The 24,707-nt window shown below is 46.4% G+C and overlaps 1 protein-coding gene across 2 annotated transcripts in view; it reads right to left on the minus strand.

Moving 5' to 3' along the window:
• Nucleotides 1-24,707, minus strand: part of KIF15 (kinesin family member 15) — a 930,781-nt gene that overhangs the window by 611,956 nt on the left and 294,118 nt on the right. For both annotated transcript variants that reach the window (XM_069211483.1, XM_069211481.1), the window contains exons 16-17: nucleotides 7,383-7,524; nucleotides 2,918-3,115 (exon numbers count right to left, since the gene is read on the minus strand). In XM_069211483.1, the coding sequence (XP_069067584.1) occupies nucleotides 2,918-3,115; nucleotides 7,383-7,524 (340 nt within the window). The remainder of the gene's footprint in view (nucleotides 1-2,917; nucleotides 3,116-7,382; nucleotides 7,525-24,707) is intronic.

The raw sequence follows: 24,707 nt of genomic DNA on the forward strand, positions 1-24,707 counted from the left end.
CACCTTCCCAGAGGACTGGAAACATGCAGATGCCAACACCCCTCTAAAGAAACCATCGGCAGACACCAGCAAACTCAACAACTACCAACCAGTCTCCCTGCTCCCGTTCCCGGCCAAAGTATTAAAGAAAGTCATCAATCAGCAGCTCTCCTCTCCTTTAGAACGGAACCTTGCCAAATCCCGAATCCGCAGCACCGAGATAGTCTTCATCGCAGCTACCGGTGGCATCCAAGTCTTATTCGACTGAGACAAGATCACTACCCAGATCCTTCTAGACCACTCAGCAGCCTTCAATATGGTCTCCCACCACACACTCATCACAAGGCTGCACAATGTAGGCATCCAAGGAGCCATTCTCAAATGGATCGCCTCTTTCTTCACTGGAAGGACACAAAATAGTCTACTGTCCCCCCTTTCACCTCTGAACCCAGGGAAATCATCTGTGAAGTACCCTAACGATCCTCACACAGCCACACCCCCACCCTCTTCAACACTTCCACAACACCTCTTGCCAGCATCGACAAAACCCAAGGGCTCAACATCATATCCTACGCCAACAACACATAACTCATCCTCTCCCTCGCTGAAGACACCGCCACCAAGATCAATTTCCACAACTGCACGACAGATCACCAACTGGAAGAAGGGCAACTGCCTGAAGCTCAACACGGACAAGACAGAGGTACTGAACTTCGGAAACAAAAGCTCCCCATGTAACACATCCTGGTGGCCCTCAGAACTTGAACCCCCCACTGACTATAATAGGAAGTGAGGCATCACTATGGACAACAGGCTAACCATGTCAACTTTGTCTCCTCCTGCTTCTTCACCCTATGCATACTTTGTGAGATATTCAAATGTCTACCCCAAATCTCAAGGTGCACGGTTACAAAGGCCCTCCTCTCCAGCCGACTGGACTATCGCAATTCTCAGCACGGGGAACTGCAGCTCTCCTCCTCAGATGACTACAGATCATACAGAACGCCACAGCCAGACTTGTCCTGGATCTCCCTATAGCAACCCACATCACCTCCTACCTCAGGGAACTTCAATGACTCCCTTTACAGAAAGTTCAAGCTCTGACCCCATGCATACAAGGCCATACACAACTGCGGGCCTACCTATTTGAACCACCACCTGAACTTCCATCAGCCCACCAGGCATCTCCCCCCTTCTTCCCTTTCTCTAACCCTTACACTCCCCCAGCCCTCTCCCTCTCCCCCACTGCATCCAGTGTAGCCAAAAAGGAGGTCACTCCTTCTCCTACCTAGCAGCGAAGACATGGAACGAGCTACCCTTTCATCTCTGGACCTCCTCATCTCTTCCAAAGTTCCAAAAGTCCCTGAAGACCTTGCTATTTGACTAATCAACTGGATCCTGCCGGCGCCTGGAAACCCTCATGGGTGACAAGAAGCACTCTACAAATCTGACTGACTGTTTTGTGCCCATTGATCTTGGCGCTGACGCAGAATCTTTCTGTTGCAAAACACCAAGCACCAGTCACAGCAGCATTCACATTGGTCCAGCAAGAGGCACAAGTTGCTCACAGCATTAAGGTCGGCCCAAGGATACTTAGAATGACAACTGGGGAATCTCTTGATGCCAAGAGTGTCGTCATTTTCCAAAAGGAGTCAAAAGAATGCAGTAACCCGAAGGCCCTAGAGGACTGAGAGGCCTTGAAGTTAGTCAATGGGGCCAATGAATGGAATTGGAGCAAATGTTTAGATGATGTGCATCAAAGACTGTTCTCTGGACGAGGGGGAAGTCAGTGAGACCGGGAGCACACTAGATCATGTCCAAACCTGACTGCAGAGAAAAACAATCTAACAATGACGTTTGTGACCACGCCTACATCCAGAGAGGGACCTTGTGACTTAAATGTCTTCTTCAAAGGAAATCTACTTGCAACATGCAAAGCCAACACTACGTGGAAGGAGTATGCACAGCAGGTGTTTCCACAGCCACAAATGTCTAGCATTCACAGAAACATACTGTTTGCATTACTTCACAGGTTGTTCCATTGCCTTATATCTAGCAGTTCAGCTGACTGTCTGCTGGCTTCTACGCCAACAAAACCTCGCACCATGCTACAACTCCTCCATCAGCAGCTGTGCCCTACTGCATCCTTGCATGCTGCCTCCATCCCCCCCTCTTCATTTACAGTGTGAAGCTCTTTCACAGACCATTTTGCGAAACACCTCAAAGCTGTGATTCAAGTTTGAATTAACACAGAAGTAAATACAGTCAAGAAATTAGTTGCCTGTTCAAGTTCGGAATAACAGGGGTTGATAAACCTTGTTCAACACTAAGGCACGAGGAACCCATTGGGCATTCAAAGCCTCCAAGAGCAAGTGTTTGCTTTCTCCTCTTCCTCGTAATTGAGATGAAAAAAAACACTTTCAGAAAGCACAGAACATACTACATTACGGTGCACCACAATGGAAATACATGTGATTTATAATCAGAATGAATATGATGCACAACAGAAGTGTTTATCAAGAGGCAGCTGACTAATGACTGAATACAAATTACATCAGTGATTCTCTGTTGACAGAGAACAGCAGAGGTAAATGACATTGAAAGCCAACACTTTCTTCCCCACAATTATGGCAAGAAAACCCTTGACTATAAAAAATTATCTTCTGCTTAAGATGTTTCTGTGGATAAAGTGAACCACAAATCTGCATGTGCCAATTTAATGCCATGTGTCAGAAACGGCCACGGGTCCTTGTACCCAAAATGTCTCCTGCACAATCTTGTCTTTGTCTCTCGAGACACTACTGGTGTCAGAAATATAATGAAAGTTGATTTGCACCATAAAGCCAATGCATACATTTTCTTTTCTTCAATTAAAACTCAGACAGCCAACGGTTTCTCATTTTTGGCACAAAATTCAACAATGTAATGAACAAACTACCTGGACAAGTCTGAGCTCCTCTGCAATAGCTTCATAAGCTTGCTCCTTCATTTCAGGTGGAATTGGCTCATTGCATATATCTTCCATTTGCTCTCCAGATGTTGGAGTATCCAAACAACCATTTGGCAAGATGTCAGGGCTCATTCGGGGAACTAAGCGAGATCGTAAGTTGTAAGCTTTTGTAGGTGTAGTCATATTCTGAATAAGAAAGAAACCGTTAACTGCGTGAAACATTACGTTGCTCAAGTTACAGTAGCCTTCTTCCATAATCATCATAAATTCTAAATTTCAGTGCAGCCAAAAAACGAAAGAGGTCATACATCTGGCTACATTCCTAATTGTTAGTATGATCGTAAAGTCACTGTTCTTTGGAAAGCATCATTCTAGAAAAATTGACTCTTCTGCAGGTAAAAACACTTGCTACAGAAATGTGTAAACACATTTTGCATCACATAAGACACCAGGGTACAGTTAACAAACCTCGCAAAGTTTATGAAGCACCACAGACGGCAGCTAGGCAATTTTAGCAAAGGGACTGCACGTAAAACTAAGTCCTGCAGCATAACTTCATCTTGATTGTTTACGAATGGGGGTTGACAGCATACTGTCAAATAGACTTTGTAACACCTTTCGTGTAATTTGGATCTACACCCTTAAACCACTGTTTTATCTTGTTTTAACTAGCCTCTATTAGCAATCGGCTTGAAAATTTATCAATCACACTTTGGTTTCGCCCAGAGAAGCATTTCTCTCTGACCTAATGCTATTGTCTGTTTCCTTCCGCGGGAGTACTTGCATGTTAGGGCATGAGCGAGGCAATGGAGCATTGATTACAAAGATTATTATTGTGTGTCCGTGTCAATCCATCGTTTTTTTTTCTCAGAAATGAAATATTTTTTATATTGAAGGCTCTCTTGCCTTCAATACAGCCTTTTTTGTTTCTATGTGAAACGAAGGTCCGGGGGAAGCAAGCCTTCCATACTCAACTGTTACAACCTTTGTCATAGAAGGAAAATGAGGACTATAACAAAGGCTACAAAGACTATGGGAGATGTTCAATTCGGTCAGCTTTCATTTTGTACATTCGTCTGGCTTTAAATGTGCTAGTTCTGTATTTCGTGCATTACCACATTAAACCCAATCTACTGGTTTTGTAAACGCTTGCAATTTGTGTTTTTATGCTACAACTTAACCAAAGAGTTTTGTGCCTAGGGGAGGTGATACTCAGCAAGAGTCAAACAGTGGTTCCAATAGCTCTATTCATAATTTTGTAAGGGGTTTTCTTCAATTTCCAAGACCCAGGTATCAATTTTCGCTATGGAATATGCCATGCAGATATTAACTGACATGATTTGTATTTTAATTAAGATCCTATAGAAAAGCCAAATCAACTCTGTAGGAGGCTGGCCCTCTATGTAGTTTGCATAGCTAGGCACACTGTGTGGGAGGGTCCGGGCAACCACATGTTGGTTTCCAGGGGTAATAACTAGATCACTCAATGCTCTAATTTTTAAGGTAGCTTGGTCGAGCCCTTAGACCAATCTTGGTGAAGTGTAAAGCATGTGTTGTACTCACAGCCTCAATTCCACAACGCTCACACACAAAGGAATAACTCGGGACCAATTTATAAAATACTTTATATTTTTATGTAATTTTTAAGACCAAGATTATCAAAACTGGATAAGTACATTTTGAGATACGAATGTTTGTAGTTTAATAAAAAATAGTCTTTTTGTGCATAATTATGCACCATAGGAATCAATGGAGGATCACTTTAAAAATCCCTATAAAATTGCAGTTTGTTTATCAAGTTCTTCTTTTGCAGGTTGGTTGAGGTCATTGGTGGGCACACTACGCCAGCTGGAGAAGTTCGGGCGGCTCCCGATTCCAGCAGGAGCAGCGTTGGAAGATCTCTCAAGCTAGTGCAGGGCCAATGCGGGGGGACCACTTGGAAAAGCATTGAACTGGTACATTTAAATGTGGTTCTCTGGGGTCCCCTTGGAGTGTGGAGGTCACAAGGGGTGGGGGACCCTTAAGGCACAGCAGGTTCTTCGTTGCATGGCATAGGGCAGCCAGGTGCAGAGCTAATCCATTAGCTAGGAGCTGTGCACAAGGATGCCCTCTAGAGCAGGAGGTAAGATTGGTTCAAGGTTTGTTTGCAGGACAATGGGTGCACTGTGGTGGGAGGTCCAGGTTGTTCCTAAAGTCCCTTGACTGGTGCTTCCTCCTGGTCCTTTTTCAGCCCCGGTGGGTTGGTTTTCTCGGTCTGACGTTAACTGACCAATAACCATGGTATTGGTATGCTTTGACCACTGGATGGCCCAGAGCCACCAAACTTGGCACACTTGCAGGGTTTGGCCTCACGGTCATCGGTGTGTCATTTGGTCCAGCTGCAGCTTCCGGTTCTGGAGTTAGCAGCTGGTCAGTGAAGTGACCCTCACTGGCTTGCTGTTGTAGAGTGGTACCTCCACTCTGGAGGGAGTTCTATGGTGATTTTCAAAGCCTGGAGGTCCTTTGGGGGCCTTTAGAGTTTTTCCAGTTGTCCAGCAGCCCCTAAGCGGCAATTGTCGGGACCTAAGTGCAGCAGGCAGGGTTTGGAGCCTTTTCTTTGTTGCAGGAGGTCCACAGTGCCTGGCCTTGGATTTTCTTGGTGCAGGTCTTCTTTTGTCCGTCGAATCTGATTACCAGGCCTAGGGATGCCCACTAAGTACTGAATTTAGTGGGTGTTTTAGGGGGAACCTGGTAGTGTCCAATGGGGCACGTACCTTTGGGTGACTACACCCACTACAGTGACCACTTCCTGTAGGAAGGGTCACTTCCCTGTCCCCGATTGGCTATTTTCATTCCATCTAGGATGGAAGAAAATGAAATGGAGTGCCTACCTCGCAGGCAACACCTTAGGGGTGGTGCATGCCAGGTGGGGCCACTCCTCCTACTGTGAGTTTCCCACCATTGCTCCCACCAAAAGAGTGTGTGTGTGTGTTGGGGGGGGGGGGGTAGTTGGCACAGGAGGTATCATCTGCTGCCAGCACCAGGCCTGGGGGTTGTATTTCAAAGGTTCAAAGGTGGTTAGCCCTTTGAAGCTCATCGCCAGGACAGTGCACATTCCTGAGGGAGGGGGTGTTGGCACCTCCACCCAAGAAGGACATTGTTCTGAATCCCAGAGAGCAAGAGCTCTAACCCCAGGGGTTCAGACGTTTGTCTGGAGGTGGCAGGCTGGTTGGGACTGGCCAGCAACCATGCCAGGGTAGTTAGCTTTTGTAGGGTGCACCTCTAAGGTGACCCTGGGTCCTTTAAGGGATAAATCCAATACTGGTACCAATTTGGATTTATCATTCCGAGTTGACTGATACCAAACAACTTAGGGTTCAGAGTGGCCATCATGTGGCTGGGAAACAGATATTGACCAGTGTCCAGCACTTGTATTAAAATGGCTGCTCTGTTCACTCACTATGTCCCAGGTTTGGTAAGGACACAGTGGAGCCATATTACTCATGCAGCTATGCACTCACATATAATATGGTGCACCCTGCCTTAGGGCTGGAAAGCCTGACAGAGTGGTGTCTTAACCATAGTGTATGCTGTGTATGGTGGACAGGGCACACAGGCACTGTGCCATGTCGAATTTGTGTTTTAGGCTTGCACCAGGACACCCAGCCTGCAATGGCAGTGCTGGGTGCATCTAGATGCATGGCCCTAGACGGTGACACAATCAATGCTGCTGCCCTCAGGGACCTACCCTTAGTACCCTATGCCCTGGGTACCTAAGTGCCTTTTACTAGGGGCTTATAGTGATAGCTGAAGGTGTATCCAATTACCTTTACAATCTTTAGGGAAAACACACTGGCACTGGGAACCTGGTTAGAAGGATCCCAGTGCACTCCAGTCCAAGTTGCATCCAGAACCCAGGCAAAAAAAGGGGAAGGGCCACTGCAACAAAGAACCAGTTTCCCACAAACTCCCAATAAAGTTACTGACGACAGAAACCACTAGCTACTATGGACTGCACTGGTGACATCAGATTCGGGCACATTTGCTTCATCAGAAGATACCATGAGCATTGGCCTAAAGCAACAGGGTACCACCTATACAGCATAGATTTCTCAGGTTGACAAAAAAAGGAGAAGCCATTTCCCCAACTTCCTAGAACCCTAAACAGAGCTGCTAAAGAACAGCTCGAAGCTCATGGAGCAACTCCATCTCATTCAGCTCACCATTCCTGTCTTTTCAAACTCTGGGAAACATGTTTGCTTAAGAGGAGATTCTCATGCTTTCGAAATTATTCAGTGCAACAAATCCACAATTCATCCATCAAATCTCCAGTTTCCTTACATGACCATAGTACATTTAGAAAAATAAGGAAATAAGAAAATAAAAGAAATTCTATTTGTTGAAAATAAATAGTAAAGTTAGAAGGGAAAAATACATTTAAGGCAAATATGTGAACACTTGATTACAAACTTACCTTAATTGTTTCCACGTGCATTTTATTCAGCTGGGACACCTCTTGGCGTTTATGGGCTTTCGTTGCCTCCAAAATATTTTCAAGGTGCTTATTTGACTTTAACAATGATTGAATCTCTGACTCTAGATCTGAATGTTTTTTTCTGTTCAAACACAAGAAAAAATTTGCTGTAATGGGATGAGTTTTTTAAAATGAATTCCATTATCAGCGTAAAGGAACAAGCTAACAAAACAACCTCCATTAGTTTTTGTTACAAAATAGACTAAACAGGCAAACACAAAATTCACATTAACCAATTAAACATATTACATGCTTCCTGCATCTATCAAGAGCATTCACAACCAGAGCGGAGAAAATGTTAAAAGGATTATTTTTAAATCACTCACTAACATTAATCAAAGAGCATTCTTCAATTTTAATTCATATGGAGGAGAGATCCATGCTTCTTTTACTACTTTTAATGCATTGTAAGCAACAACTCTTTCCCTGGATGGAATGAATCTCAAGGGCATTAGCTAAACACTTCATTGTTAGGGGCAACGTGCACAGATACTCCACGTAAGGAGCCAGCTACACTGATAAAACCCAGAATGGTTTGTATTCATCTGCACCTCCACTTCTCATTTCTCCCGAACATTAGGAACCTGCAATTCATTTGCTAAAACATCGGGAGTATCAGCTTAGGAGACAATCCTATACAAACAAGGCCGGTAAGAGAAATATTGATCAGGCTACATTGTGCCACAAAGTTCCATAACCTCTTCTGGTTACCAGTGTAATGTGTGTGTTAACTTTGGAAAAACAGCATCAGGATACAAAATATATATCGGGTCTGAGAGGGATGGGGGGGGGGGGGGGTGGGGGGGGGGGGGATACCAGAGATGAAAAACTTGTACAGGAAACAAACTAGAAAGGGGTAAAGGTATTGAGTAAGTAAGACACGGTATTGGAGACGAAGTAGGTAAGCACAAATTAGTATTAGCAGTGCCTATGGGTCTAGCTTGACTGTAAAGAAAACAAATGACTTGAGAATACACTAGAGCCTTTTTCCAGGTTTATTAGTAATAATGTGTATATTATTTTACAATGCCCTTACCACAAATCACTTGCTATTCTTTACACACAAGCGAGACTAGTTTCCAAAAGCCAATGCTCGTTATACTCGCAGCCTACTCAAACAGTATCTGACGTAACCCAGTGAGTAACAAGCATTGGAAAGCCAATAGGTCTCACTTGTGCATTGCGTTTTAGCCATGCTGTTCACCAGTGTGGCTGCTGTTCAGCATGGCTAAAAGTTAGTGGTGTGGGGTGAGGTAGACTGGAGTTGGTTAGATTGAGGTAGGGTGGAGTGGGGTAGATTGGGGTATAGTGGAGTACATTAGCATGGTAGATTGGAGTGGGGAAGACTGAATTAAGGTAGATTGAGGTAGACTGGAATAGAAAGGAGTAGATTGGATTTGGGTACATTGGGGTAGAGTGGTGTGGCGCAGATAGGTGAAGGGTGGAGTGCAGTGGATTGGGGTAGATGAAAGTGGAGTTGGGTAGATTAAAGTGAAGTTTGGTAGGTTAAAGTGGAGTAGATCAGAGTGGGGTTGATTGAGTGGAGTGGGGTAGTTTGGGGTGAGATAAAAGGAGTGGGGTACATTGCAGTAGATTTGAGGAGAGTGGGGTAGGTTGGAATGGAGTTGGATCGAGTGCTGTGGGGTAGACTGGTATGGGGTAGACTGGAGTGGGGTGGATTGAGTTTGGTAGATTGGAGTGAAGTAGACTGGAGTAGAATGATTGGGGTAGACTTGAGTAGGGCAAACGGAAGGGGGAAATTGGAGTAGGGTAGTTTGGGGCTGAAGGGGGTAAGGCAGAATGGTGTGGGGTTCATTTAGGTGACTGTACTGGATCAGGGTAAATTTGAGTAGAATGAGGTGGGGTAGACTAGGTAGAATAGAATGGAGTGTGCTAAACTAGGGTGGTGTTGATTAGGTGGATTGGGGTGGGGCAGATTAGGTGGATAGGTGTGGGTAGTATGGAATGGGGAGATTGGGGTAGAGTTAAGTGAGTTAAACTGGAGTGGTGTGGAGTTGGATAAATTGGAGTCGAGAATGGAGTGAGACTGGGGAAAAGGAGTGTAAGTGGGGTAGATTAGAATGGAGTAGGTAGATTAGAATGGAGTGAGATAGATTGAAGAGGAATGATAGGAGTGGGAAATGTGGAGTGGGGTAGACTGGAGTGGAGTGGGGTAGACTGGGATGGGGTAGACTGGGGTGGTTTAGACTAAGGTGGTGTAGAGTGGGGTGGGGCAGATTGCAATGGGTGGAATGGGGTGAAGTGGAGTAGAGTAGACTGGAGTGGAGTGACTGGAGTGTAGATTGAAGTGGAGGAGACTGGAGTGGGGTAAATTAGGGTGGGGTAGATTTTAGTGGGGTTCAACTGGGTAAAATTGGAGTAAAGTGGGATTGGGTAGAGATTTGAGTATGGTAGACTGGAGTGGTGTGGGGTAGGCTGGGGTAGATTGGGGTAGAGTAGGGTAAAGTAGGGTATATTGGGGTAGAACATGGTAGATTGGAGTGGGGTAGATTATATTGAGGTAAAGCAGAGTGGAGTTTGGTAGACTGGATTAGAGTTGGGTAGACTGGATTAGAGTTGGGTAGACTGGATTAGAGTTGGGTAGACTGGATTAGAGTTGGGTAGATTGGAGTGGGGGTACAGTGGAGTGAGATATAATGGGTTAGATTGGAGTGAAGTGAAGTAGATGGAAAAGAGTGCAGTGGATTGGGGGTAGATTGGAGTGGGACAGACTGGAATGGGGTAGATTGGAGTGAAGAGGAGTAGACTGGAGTCAGATAAATTGGGTGGATTATGGAGGGGTAGACTGGAGTAAAGTGGGGTAGACTGGAGTGGAGAGGGGAAGAGAGGAGTGAGATAGATGGGAGTGAGATAGATGGGAGTGGGATAGTATGGAGTGGGGTAGCCTGGAGTGGAGTAGATGGGATGAGGTAGCATGGAGTTGGGTGAAGTTAAACCGGTCATCTCTTGGTGGGATTTCCCCTGTATTTGTGCTTTTACTTCGGTTTTTGATCCTGTGCTGAATTTTGTTTTTGCTGGCTTTAGGGCTCTGGGCACTTTACCACTTCTAACCAGTGCTAAAGTGCATATACTCTATGTCTAAAGTATATTGGTGATTGGTTTCTCCATGATTGGCTATTTTGATTTACTAGTAAGTCCCTAGTACAATACACTGTGTGTACCCTTGGGCCTGTAAATCAAATGCTACTAGTGGGCCTGCAGCACTGATAGTGCCATCCACATGAGTAGCCCTGCAGACAAGTCTCGGGCCTGCCACTTCAGTGTCTGTGTGCAGTTTTAAACTGCCATTTCGACCTGGCAATTGGACCTACTTGCTAGGGCAAAACCCTTTGTTTTACTACATTCAAGTCACCCCTAAAGTACGCCTAAGGCAGTCCCATGGGCAGGGTGCAGTGTATTTAAAAGATAGGACATATACTGGTGTATTTTACATGTCCTGAAATACTGCTAAATTAATTTTTCATTATTGCAGGGACTATCTTTCCCATGGGGTAACATGGGAATTACCTTGAAATATATTTTAAGTGCAATTTCCCATTGGTAGCAAATAGAGATGTGACATTTGGGGTCCCTGAAATCACAATTTAAAAATACATCTTTTGATGAAGTTTGTTTTTGAATTGTGAGCTTGGAAATGGCACTTTTAGAAAGTGGAAATTTTCTTGCTTAACCGTTCTGTGCCTATGCCTGTCTGCTGAACACCCGTCTGGGTCAGGATGGCAATTGAGCTATTTGTGCATTCACTCTAGACAGTCGTGCATACAAAGGGAGCTGAGGTGTGCCCTGCATATCCTGATGGCCTATCACCAGGCTGATGGGTCCGTCCTGAGCAGCTAGAGTAGTGGGAAAACCAGACACTTGCTCCTGAACAGAGTTGTGCCTGTCCTCACACAAAGCAGTCTCCACACCCCTGATGTGTGTCTGGGGCCAAGGCAGGGAAAGGCATGTCTTGTGCCCTACAAAAACTTCTCTTTGAAGTTTGCCTACTTCAAAGACAGAAATCGGTACAAGTACTGGACCTCTGATACCACATAGCCAGAACACGTCTGGACTGAGGAAATTCTGCCAGGAAGAAGAGCTGGATGCAGTAGGGGGGATTGCCACTCCACCTTTTGCTTAGCTGTGCTGGCCTGCTGTTTGCGGCTTCTGTTCTGGGAGTGAAGGGACTGGACTTGGCTTTCTACATCCTGTTTCCAAAGGTTCTCCAAGGGCTTGTACTGAGCTTGCCTCCTGTTAAGAAGTTTCAGGGACATCAAAGACTTCACTTACCAGTGTCTGAGCACTCTTGCTGAGAATCCGACTTGCCAAATGGGGTCAAATTCAGTTCCTAGGCCACTGGGAGAGAGTTCTGGTGCAACAAGGAAGAAACTAGTACATCGACTTCCAGAACAACTTTGGAACTGGCGCCGCTGTCTGACCCCACGCCGCTACCTGCATCGGAGCCGTGGTCCCCGCTGAGTGCAACAACTGGGACCTACAACGCAGGGCTGATGCCACTGCAGTGCCTCTGAAGTCCTGCCACAGCATGAGTCCAGTGTTCCGTGTCACCAACGTCCGTGGCACCCGACTGTGCTGCAGGACCTGTGGCCCTGTGGTGTGATCACAACACCGCAAAGTCGATGCCTCAAATCTTGACCTGCTGGATTCATCGACCACGCCTTGTTGGTAGGAACTGATGCCTCGCCACCAACGCCGCATCACCTCCTCTGCAAACGTAAGGAACCGGCACTTCACCTACCCTGCACAGCAGAAAGGAACCAATGCCTCACCTCTCCGGTGGCAGTAAGGAAGCAACGTTGCACCAGCTCCAGTGACGCCTCACCTCCCAAACTCCGTGTAACGTCTGTTTCCTCATCGCTTTCCAAGGTACTGTTACCAGGGGTCTATACGACTCCGTGGCCGATCGCGCGCTTCCTCGCAGGTGATGCCCGACTGTTGGAAGAGACTCAGTTAAGTCCCAGCTGGAGCTATTGTTTTTAAGTGTGCTATCTCATCATGCTTACTCCACACTACACCACTACAGTCAATGTAACCCAGTCAACCCCACTCCAATCTACCCCACCCCACCCCAATCTATTGTGCTCCTCTCAAATCTACCCCACTACGGTCCAATCTGACCCACTTCGCCTCAGTCTACTCAACAACAATCTACCCTGCCCCACTCCACCCCAAACTACCTGTTGGAAATGGGTCTCTAGTTGGAAGTGGTTTGCACCCAGCCTCACACTAGTCAGTGTAAGGGAGTGTCATAGCTAAAATAATCTCTTCTAGCACCCTTGGTAGCTTGTCTCAAGCAGTTAGGCTTATCTCAGAGGCAATGTGTAAAGTATTTGTAGACACACCCAGCAGAGGCTACGGACAGGTGTCAGTACCCAGAACCACACATTTAGCTCTCCACTGACAGGTGGATGGCCTAACAAATAGGTTCCCTTTGGTTCTGGGGGTCTTACTGCTGTTTTGGAGTGGGGGGTTACTACATCTTGTAGCAAACAGCCTTCTTTCACTCTTTCTTCTGTTAACCGAGGGACCACAACCTCCTGCTGAACAGTTGCCTGACTAGTCAGGACTTTTTGTGGGGCAGGTAAGGTTTCATAGGTACCAACTTTAGAGCTCTTCCTTACTAGAGCAAAAACTTTGTTTGATTGGAACATTTTCTAAAAGTTGCCCACCTTTCCTACACTCACTAATTCTTTTTGCCTTTCTTCTGGGGCCTACTTTTAGGTACAGCAACTCCAGAATCCTTGGGAGAGGACAGGATCTGGACCAGTTCCTGTACCTCTTTTGGGCTCAGACTAACCTCTGGGAGGTCATTTTCAAGGAGACAATCAAGGGGGAGGTCTGGATTGACTACCACCCTCTGCCAGCTAAAGGACCCTGTTTTCTTTAAGGGTACTACGACTACAGGCCTAACAGTACTGTTACCCTGGACAACCCTTACTCATCCAGTCTCTCCTGGTGAATATTGGTCTAGGGATACCAACATGTCATGCCCAACAGTGTGACTGACACAAATATCCCTCAGGGCAGTATTTGGGATTCCATTCACTTGGATGTGATGGAAGTGTTTGCTTCCCTCTCAGATCACCAACTCATCTTCTAGCCTACTGCCCAGCTAAAGGCTAATCTTAGGAGCAATACTCCAAGGGTTCACTGACAACCCCAGTGCCTACCTTTTTCTTGGAACAAGCTGAGTCTCCTCTGTGATGACCAACACCAACATGCTTGGCTGTCAAAGCAGGACCTACCTTATAGGGTCTTTTTAAGCTTAGGGTCCCTACTATCCAGTTTACCACTAGAGGTCTTAGGAGGACTTACCACCTCTTTTGTTTCCCTTCTGTGGGCATACCCCCTTTTCTTGGGATCTCCCCCCAATGCTTTTTGGGAATCCTAGTCCTAACCCATTAATCAGCTTTCTTAGCCAGCTCTCTGGAACTAGAAAGTAGAATATCTACTAGATGCTGATGTAACTTTTCCGATGGACAGTTTGACTAAACGTGCTCCATCATAATCAAATTGTAGAGCCCTTCATGGCCCGCACCTTGTTACCGTTTAACCAGCCACCTAGTGTCTTGACTGAGAAGTCAAAATTTACCCAGGCCTGACTCGAGGTTTTGTGAATCTCCATGAACTTAATCCTGTACTCTTCAGTGGTAAGTCCAAATCCCTCATTAAGGGTATGCTTCATGAGGTCATAGGACTCCGAATCTGCCTCACTAAGTGTCAGGAGTCTATCGCTGAACGTGCCTGAAACATCAAAAAAGAAATTGCCAACTAAAGTAAATTGTAGATTCTTTAGTGGAATCACTTATTGACAGAGTGGTACAGCAAATGCAAAGTCTTGTAACCCACCGCTGTGCCACCAACGTAGGAAACCGGCAATCTATGCAGTGTACCAATGTAAGGGTACACTATGCAGTTAATAAAGGTGAACCTTTTTGGCTGATGGGGGTTAAAAAAGTAATCTTAAATGCTCTATTTTTGCAGTAGAGTAGGCGAGCGGTTTAGGCTTATCAGAGGATAGTGTTGAGCATTTAGTGCACACACAATGCCAGTAAGCGAGACACACACTCAAAGAAATCTGATACCAATTTATAAAAATAACATTTTTATATAAATTTAGACAACTAGATCACGATAAGTGGGTAAGTACTTTTTTAGCTATCAATTTAAGTCACAATAAAATACACTTCTCTTGACTAATTGTAGGAAAGTACCCTCTTTTTGGCACGGTAACCCCCAATTTTTGCCTTCTTCAGTTTGTTTTGACTGTGTTCATTGGGATCCTGCTAACCAGGACCCCAGTGATTGTGCTCTCTCCCTCTAAATTTGGTTGCTTAGGACTTAACACACCGCACAATTGGCATACTGGTGTCTCCATGTAAGTTCCTAGTATATGGTACTTGGGTACCCAGGGCAATGGGGCACCAGGGGTTCCCCATGGGCTGCAGCATGTATTGTGCCGCCCATGCAAAATGTGTATGCAGGCCTGCCATTGCAACCTACATGAAAAGGTGCATGCACCCTGTTAGGTGTGACCACCCTAAGGCTGTCAGGTCTAACTTTTTGCCTGCCTCCCTCCACTTTTTGGACCTGTTTTTGCTGGCTTTTAGACTCTGCACACTTTACCACTGCTAACCAGTGCTAAAGTGCATATGCTCTCTCCCTTTAAACATGGTAACTTTGGATCATACCCAATTGGACTATTTAATTTACTTATAAGTCCCTAGTAATGTGCACTGTATGTGCCTAGGGCCTGTAGATTAAATGCTACTAGTGGGCCTGCAGCACTGGTTGTGCCACCCACTCAAGTAGCCCCTTTACCTTGTCTCAGGCCTGCCATTGCAAGGCCTGTGTGTGCAGTTTCACTGCCACTTCGACTTGGCATTTAAAAGTACTTGCCAAGCCTAAACCTCCCCTTTCTCTACATATAGGTCCCCTCTAATGTGTGCCCTAGGTAAACCCCTAGAGCAGGGTGCTGTGTGTGTAAAAGGAAAGACATGTACCTGCGTAGTTTACATGTCCTGGTAGTGTAAAACTCCTAAATTCGTTTTTACACTACTGTGAGGCCTGCTTCCTTCATAGGCTAACATTGGGGCTGCCCTCATACATTGTTTCAGTGGTAGCTGCTGATCTGAAAGGAGTAGGAAGGTCATATTTAGTATGGCCAGAATGGTAATACAAAATCCTGCTGACTGGTGAAGTTGGATTTAATATTACTATTCTAGAAATGCCACTTTTAGAAAGTGAGCATTTCTTTGCACTTAAATCTTTCTGTGCCTTACAATCCACGTCTGGCTGGGTTTAGTTGACAGCTCCTTGTGCATTCACTCAGACACACCCCAAACACAGGGTACTCAGCCTCACTTGCATACATCTGCATTTTGAATGGGTCTTCCTGGGCTGGGAGGGTGGAGGGCCTGCCCTCACACAAAGGACTGCCACACCCCCTACTGGGACCCTGGCAGACAGGATTGAACTGAAAGGGGACCTGGTGAACTTCTAAGCCACTCTTTGAAGTCTCCCCCATTTCAAAGGCACATTTGGGTATAAAACAGGGCCTCTGCCCTACCACCTCAGACACTTGCTGGAGAAGAAACCTGAACCAGAACCTGCATCCTGCCAAGAAGAACTGCCTGGCTGCTCAAATGACTCACCTGACTGCTTTCTACAAAAGACTGCTGCCTTGCTGTTGGCCTGCTGCCTTGCTGAACTCTTGCCTTGCTGCAGAAGTGCTCTCCAAGGGCTTGGATAGAGCTTGCCTCCTGTTCCCTGAAGTCTCAGGACCAAAAAGACTTCCATCTTTCAACTGGACTCCTTGTGCGCCGAAAAATTTGCCACACAGCTTGCTCCGCGGTGAAAAATTCACTGCACGCCGATCCGGAAAGACGCCGCTCGACCCTGCAAGGAAAAGATCAACGCAATGCCTGCGGTGCAACCGAAACTTCGACGCACGGCCCGCCTGGACAACGCTGCTCGACTTCCAGAGAGGAAATCGACGCGACGCCTGCCGTGAGGGAGAAAATTCCACGCACAGCCCAACGGAACGACGCGCAGCCGGACAACAAGCCCAGGAATCCACACACAGACCCCGGGGCGCCTGAAAACCCCGCGACCCACATAGGAGACTGTCCGCGTGCCAGAAATCGTATTTTTGTGGTGCTATATGGTGTTATTGTCTGATTTATTGCACAAATACTTTACACATTGCCTTCTAAGTTAAGCCTGACTGCTCAGTGCCACGCTACCAGAGGGTGGGCACAGGATAATTTGGATTGTGTGCGACTTACCCTGACTAGGGTGAGGGTCCTTGCTTGGACAGGGGGTAACCTGACTGCCAACGAAAGACCCCATTTCTAACACACCCTTTTACTACAGGTCACTGCAAGTCACCCGTATGGCAGGGCCTCCTAGCCCAGAGGGCAGGGTGCAAATACCTGTGTGCGAGGGCACCCCTACATGAGCGGTGGTGCCCCTACAAACTGCAGCTCCATTTTTCAGGAATTCTTAAGTGCTGAGAAGCCATTTTACCCGTGTACTGGACACGGGTCAGTACCTGGGTTCAGCTGTTCTGTAGCCATTTTAGTTATAACTTCAAACACATTATTTTAGCAAACTAGGCCTATTCAGCTTCGTTTTATTATTTTAACAATAGCCACATTTGCGGTTTTCTTTTATTTTCTCTATCTAGCTGTTCTTTGCCTAGGCCAGCACTGCATTCTTAAACAAGACATTTTTCACTCTGCTTTTCTCAAGGCTGCAGTAAGATAGGTTGCTGGCAAACGTGGGAACGCTTTGTCTCTAGCGTTCATAGAAACATACACACTGTAACGTGGGGATCCTTTCTTGGAACATCAGTTGTTTTATTATAAAAGTACTACTTTGACCCATGTGCATTAAAGCGAGATTCCAGCCAGATGACCACGACTGTAAGCTGATTGCTTCGCTGCAGCTGCTTATGTAGACTACAGGCCTCTTGTTCAGGTATGAGGGATGATGTCTTCCAGGGGGAACCTGAAGGGCAGAATTATATCTTAACATGCTGTGCTCTAACATAGCCTAGGTGGGAGCTATCTTTAATGATTCTAGTGACAATATGGTAGCGTTATTTTTATGTTTCACTCTCCTTGTCACAATTTTAATCTTGTCATGCTTCATGGTCCTAGTTACTGCAGTGCACGCTTTATTATCTAAGATGCAGTTATTTCAATAAAACCTTATTGAACTCCATTCTGCCTCTGATTGTCCTTGTGTATGTGAAACTAATGTAACTGAGAGAAACGGATGAGAACTGAGTGACCACGATTTCCCTGAGGAGTCAATTGTGTCATGCGCTGCTGGTTAGCCGGAACAAAACCCAGATTAGGCCGACAGGTGTAATCTGTAGTGGGTTCAGAGACAGTCCCCCACAGCGCAAGTGATTCTGCCGCCCAAATCTAGTAGCCTTATCAGGATAATGAGAGCCTACGCAACACAGATACATAATGGTAACTCCAAACATGGGCATGTTTGGAATCAAACATGTCCGAATCATACCCCAATACAGTTGCCAGTATTTGTTGTATGATTCCATGCAGCCTGGGGGCCAATTAGAGGACCTCCTAGCATTGCTCCTACCAGTCTACTGGGGTTTACCGGGCAGCCCACGTGGCTGGAACCCCACAGACAGGTTTCTACCCTCCTGCTGCTTAGCCAGCTCAAACAGAGGAAAGCAGAACAAAATAATTTCCTTTGTGAGAAGGAGGCAACACCCTCTCCCTTTGGAAATAGGTGCTACACTGCTTTGGAGGGGTAGCCTCCCCAAGCCATCGGTATGCTTTGAAGGGCACATTTGGTGCCCTCCTTGCATAAACCAGTTTGCATTAGTCCAGGGACCTCCGGTTCCTGCCTTGACACGAAACTGAACAGTGGAAAAAGGGATAACCACTCCCCTGTCCATCACCACCACAGGGGTGGCACTCAGAGCTCCTCCAGGTGGCCACTTGATTCTGCCATATTGGATCCAAGGTGGGCAGAGGCCCCTGGAAGCATCTGAGTGGCCAGGTCAGGTCGATGATATTACAGCCCCCTCCTGATAGGTGGTGTAACTGCTAGGTTACCACTTCCCCTTCCTGGGCTATTTAGGGTCTCCATACTGGGTGGGTCTTCAGATTTGACATGCACGATTCCAGCAGGACTCCTCTGCATCGTTTAATTCATCTTCTGGCCACCAGGACTCAGACTGCACCCTCCAGGAACCGACAATCTGCAACTCCAGCGACGACTCCACTCTGCAACATTGTTTCTCCAGCTCCTTCCAGCAACTGCAACATTTCCCTGGCTGTGCATCCTCTGAGGGTGACGAGTCTTCAGCCTGCACACAAAGCAAGACGGAATCTCCCTTGGAGTGAAGGAGTCACTCTCCTGCATCCACAGGCACCAACTGCAATGACGTCCGGCTGCGTGGATAGTCTTTCCTGCAAAACTGTGTGGATCCTGCAACAGGTGGTGGCCTGGAGTAGTCCCCCTCGATCCTCTGTACCAGCTGTCCAACTCAGGAGACGGTGAGTCCTTTCTTCTCCTTGCAGGACAGTACCCCTGTGCACCCCAACTATTGCAGCTACCAAGGCTTGTTTGTTCCTCCTCCAAGGGATCTTCAGGCTCCGTGTAGCTCCGCTTCCTTGGAAAGCAGTCTCCTGTCTGCTGCTCCAGCGACGTGGGACTCTACCAGGTGTGCTGAGTGGGCCTCACTGAAACTCCTGTGCCTGCTGCCTTTCGAGGCTGCATCCTCGTCTTCCAACTCTCCTCACTGCTGAGGGTCACCTGGGACTGCCCCCTTTGGGTTGAGTCCCCCCTGGACCTTGCTTGTCATCGGTAGCTCTGCAACTCTTCATCTGCAGCTTTTGCCTATGCCACAACCACTGACTGACTCCAACTCTTCTTCTGTCGTGGGACATCACCAACAACACTTCTGGAACTCTCATCCTGCTCCGGTGCTGCACAGCTAACTCCTTGTCTCCATCGTCGACCTGGTCCTGCATCTCCAGAATGGTGGATAGTGGCCTCTGCCACAACCAGACACTCCAACTTGAATTGGACTTGGTCCCCTTCTTTTGCAGGTCCTCTTCTGTCAGGATCCACCTTTGATCTCTTCCACTATTGCCTATGTCTTGCACAGTCCTTACCAAAGTTCTCCTGTAGGTTTGGGGAAAAAACAGGTACTTACCTCCTCTGTCCTGGTCACTGGGGGGTGGGGGGGGTGTGGGGGGGGGGGGGGGGCACCCTGGTACTTACCTTTTGGGGTCCCTAGTTCCTCCATCTCCCCTTGCTTTCTATGCTAAACACTGCCTTCTAATGTGTATATAATAGTGTGTTTACTCGCGGCCTAGTGGAGTATTGCCTATACAGTATTTTAGTATTTGTGTTACCATAATAAAGTACCTTTATTTTTTGTAACACAGTGGTTCTTTCATGTGTGTAAATGATATGTGACTACAGTGGTACTGCATAAGCTTTGCATGTTTCCTAGATAAGTCTTGGCTGCTCATCCACGGCTGCCACTACAGAGCCCTGGCTTCCTAGACACTGTCTAGACCCCACTAATGGGGGATACCTGGGCCTGGTATAAGGTGAGAACACCACAGGTGCTCACCACACACCAGGCTAGCTTCCTACACTAATGCAGTAATGTTATTCTGTGGGAAAATGCCCTTATACTGCATAGGGTACTTAGCAGGGACTTACAGGACCAGTCTTCTGGAGTTAAGAAAACTATGGAGGCAAGGAACAAAGCAGCCCAAACAGGTCACTCCGGGAGACACTGGGGTGTCCGTGCGCACAGGTGCTTTTCAGCATCAGGTGCCTTAATGTTATCCTTTGGGAAAAGAAACAGATGCTGCATTTGGGCACTTAGTAACAACTTACAGGACTGTTCTTCTGGAGTTAAGGTAAGTATGGGCACAGTTTAAAGCAGCAACAACAGGTCACTTCGGGAGGCACTGGGGTGTCCGGGTGTAGAAGTGCTTTTCAGCCTCGGGAGTCCCATTCACTTTAATGGGAACCATCACTGGGAAAAAGAGGTTGCAAGTGGGGACTGAGTTACCAGTCTGGCTTAACCCAAAGGGAAGCTCAAGTTTTTATGGTATTGGGCATGGAGGAACACTGCCAGTCCACAGTAACTCTGGCTTTTGGGGGGCGGGAGGGAAGCATGTGTGCTTTGGGTCTTTGTCTAACAAGGGTGCGTTGTAAAGACTTCTCATGCTTCTTGGTTCCCGTGCAAAAGAGGCTGCAAGCGACAACTGGGGGACGAGTCTGGGTAAACCCAAGGTAGGGTGCAGCTCTGGAGGCTCTCGGGACCTTGTTGGCACCGTTGGCCCACTCTGACTCAGGTGCAGTGGTGCTTTTTGGGGTCTGCTTTTCTGCAGTCCAGTGCTCTCCCGGTTCTTCTTGGGTGCCTGCAGGGAAGTAGCTCCGCTTCTTCACTGGAGATGCTGGTTGTTTCTTTAAGTGCTGGTAGCCCTCCCAGGCTTTTGGATGCAGAGCAGTTGCAGGATGAGTTGACTTTGGCACAATTGTTGAGAAACAGCAGGCAGACGGCAGAGTTGGGAGCAAAGTCAGTTGCTGTTCCTCAGTTCTTGCTTTTTGCAGCTATTCGGTTTTCGCCACCTTCTTCTTTATCCCAACAAATCTGAGTTCCTGGTGTCAGGGGCCCACATAAATACTTTAGGGGGTAAAGGGTAGTAGCCAATGGCATACTTACCCACAGTCACTACAGCCCCTATGAGCCCACTTCCTGTGGGAAGGGGGCATAATACTCCCCCAGAGTGCCTAATTCAATCACACAGAAAATTGTGGTATTCTTATTTATCTGTTCACTTCAGGTAACCCACCCTATGGGTGTGACAAGCCTGGGAGTGTAACACCTCCTGACTATCTAATTTTCCTCCTGTCCTGATGCCAAATGGGCTACAGGGCATGGGATTGCCTCCTAAGTCTGGGGAAGCTGGGGCTGCATATCAAAGGCAGCAGGGACTTTGAAGTCCCTGGTCTTGGTATGCAGATTTACTAGTCATTCTGCTGGCAGAGGTGATAACACCTCCTGTCAGAGCAGGTATCGATTCTGGCCTCTGAGAGGGGAGCTTTCACCTCCCGGGGGTCAGAAACTCATCTGTGGTGGCAGGCTGGTCGCTACCAGTCAATCCAGCACCCTACAGGACTAGGTTTCAGGGGCACCTCTAAGGTGCCCTCTGGGTACATGTCCCCATCAGTTTTGATTTATTAAGACGAGGTGTTTAAAACCAAGCACTATTATTTTTCGTGCAGCCATTGTGTAGCTGAGTCACTCGTGGTGACCAGTCTCACGTACATGCTCTAAGATAGCTGTCAGGTCACTTATAATATCTAGTGACAGAACTACACATCGCAGGGGCATATCTGTTTCATGCAAACATTTCCTCACATGTATTATAATGTACTCTGGCTTAGGGCTCTTAAGGCTTACTGTAGGGGTGACTTAAATAAAATAAATGCAGTGACTTTAGTATGGCACACAACCAGTGGTCCATGTCATGTTTTCACTCAGGGTGTACAACCTGACACACAGTCTGAGATGGCAGGATGTGTGCAATTTGTGTGGGTACCTCTTAGGGTGGCGTACGATGTGCTGCAGCCCTTGGTGTCCCTCTTTAATACCCATGCCTTTGGTCCCAGGGTACCATTTACAAGGGACTTACAGGCTGCTAAACTCCTTCGCCAATTGTGTTACAATTAGACATAGCTTGCTTTAAAGGAAAGAAGGCTGGCACTGAGGTCTTGTTAGCAGGACTCAATGCACTGTCAGAGTCGAAAACCAGCATTTAGTAGTTTGAAAGGAGGGAAAACGTGGGGGGCATCTGCAAAGAAGCAGAGTTTCCTACAGTAGTGACGGTCAGGTATTGATCCAGAGCACACTTGCCATGTGATCGATCCTAATCCTTTCAGGTTGACAAAATCAATCTATGTACATTCTGCCCTGAAGTAACACAATATAAAAATATTGTGACTATCCATTACCATGATAGCAAAATTACATTCAATTGGAATGCTCAGAGGCACCATGGAGCACAAACATCATCCACCCTGCAGGGTTATCAATTCTAATTTTCAAACTCTGTGGAACCACCAGACCATATTTTATATAATTCAAAAGGTTTGTTGCACCAGCGCATATGGAGAAATAATTTTCTGGTTACACAGTTTTTAGATCTTCAATGCTTAGAAAAGGTAAAACATTAGCTATGACTGGGCAATGATGTGTATTTTTTATAAGGAGGACAAGTTGGTATCTGATGTACTTTAACTGAATTTTAAGTTCCAGTTAAGAAAGCTGGGCATTAGTTTTCACAAAAATACTTCACAAGTTGTCACTACTTTTGCACCTTCCAGAAGTCCCACTCATATGAATATTTTCACTTTGAACTTTGTTAGCCAACTAAGTAAATGTTAATGCTCCTCGTTTCTACTGAGCTTCAAAATCATCTTCCATTTAACAAATATGATATATCCACCAGAGGCGAGGATTAAACTTCAACTCTGAACTGACACAATCATTTAAAACAAGCACTGGGACAACCAGTAAGCCAAGACTTTTCTGCTTTGATGTCCTGTATGGCCAAAGCATTTCAAGATTGCAGTCCAGGCGTACGTTTAATCACATGGACAACCAGGTAAGAATATTTTTTTGTGCAACTAAAAGTAAAATCTTTGTAAAATACCTTATTATCTTCAGTGGTCGAAGTGAGTGGATTGGCATACTTTCTTAATTTGATAAGGTCTGTTCCCCTACTTTTTAATTAGGGTCCAGGGAACAAGCGTTCCGGCCTGTAGTAATCTCACTGTGGGCTTTTAACCACGCTCATGTCACGTCCATCAATTTTGTTGGTTTATAAACTTGCCTTTTAAAATTCTCTTGATTTAATTTTTGAAAGGCATGCATATGTCACGCCTTTTCCGGTGTTTAGCCATCTTCGAGTGCACTGGCCAACTAGTGAAAACATGAGGCTCCATGTTTTCTGCATGGTTTCTGGACGACTTTAGGGGTGAGCGCAAAGCGCACCATCCCCTGATGTAATCTCTCTTTGGGCTTCTAACCACGCCCATGTCACGTCAGTCCCTTACATTGGTTCGTGGGCTTGCCTTTTAAAATCTGCTTGCTTTAATTAGTGTAAGGCATGCATATGTCTTGCCTCTTACGGTGTTTAGCCCTCCTCGAGCGCACCGACCAACTACTGGAAACATACGAGGCTCCATGTTTTCCGTATGGTTTCTGGACTACTTTTTCTCTTTATTTCGCAGCGTGATCTCGGTCGTTTTTTCCATTTAATGTGGCAAGAACCATCTGGTTAGGAGTTTACAACCTTAATAGCTCTAACTCGACGAAATGAGACCCGTTGCATTGCAAATGCTTGTTTTCTTTTTATTTCCAGTGCAACATGAGCTCGCTGGGCAGTAATTGAGTGCTTTCCATGACTACCAGTCCTGCGCCACTTTTCTTGTGCCCCTTAGCACCCACCTAACACCACCATGTGTGCGCTGTATTTAAAATATGGCACACCATGGCGGTAGTTAGGGAACTAGCGTCAGAACTTTTTTATGCTAGTCAGGCGCTTTGCAAAATTAGCGTACATTTTTGTTTATACTAATCCTGCAAAGCACCCAGAGGCCCATTGTAACCAACGGAAGCCTCCTTTTAACGCATGCTCTGAGTAGGCATTAAAAGTGTTGGAAACAAATGACGCAAAGAAATCTGCCACATTTCTTTGTGCCATACTTTTGCCCCTAACAGCCCCCCCCCTCACCAGTGGGGGGGAATGCCATCTTTGCATATATTATGCCTGGTGCAGGCATAATGTAGCACAAAGGGTTACAAAGTGGCGCAATGCATGCATTGCACCACTTTATAAATATGGTACAGCATATTTGGCCTTCTAACACCACATTAGCGTAAAAAAAAAAAAAAACACTAATGTGGCGTTAGCATGGCTCTAGGGGATCTTAAACATGCCCCTATATTTTATGTGGATAGCTGAGTGGATTAGTAAAGCCAGCCTTTACAAGTGCTTTAAAACACATGAATGTATGTGAAAGGGGAGCGATGGAGGAAAGGGGCACATTTGCCGGGTGGTAGTGAGTGAAACCGAGGAGGTGGTCATGGGGTAGGGAGCACCAAAATAAACTGTTGCACAGGGCGCCACCAGTCCTAAAGCCGGCCCTGTGACATAATATAATACA

Source organism: Pleurodeles waltl, chromosome 10, assembly GCF_031143425.1.
Source record: "Pleurodeles waltl isolate 20211129_DDA chromosome 10, aPleWal1.hap1.20221129, whole genome shotgun sequence".
Taxonomy (NCBI): domain Eukaryota; kingdom Metazoa; phylum Chordata; class Amphibia; order Caudata; family Salamandridae; genus Pleurodeles; species Pleurodeles waltl.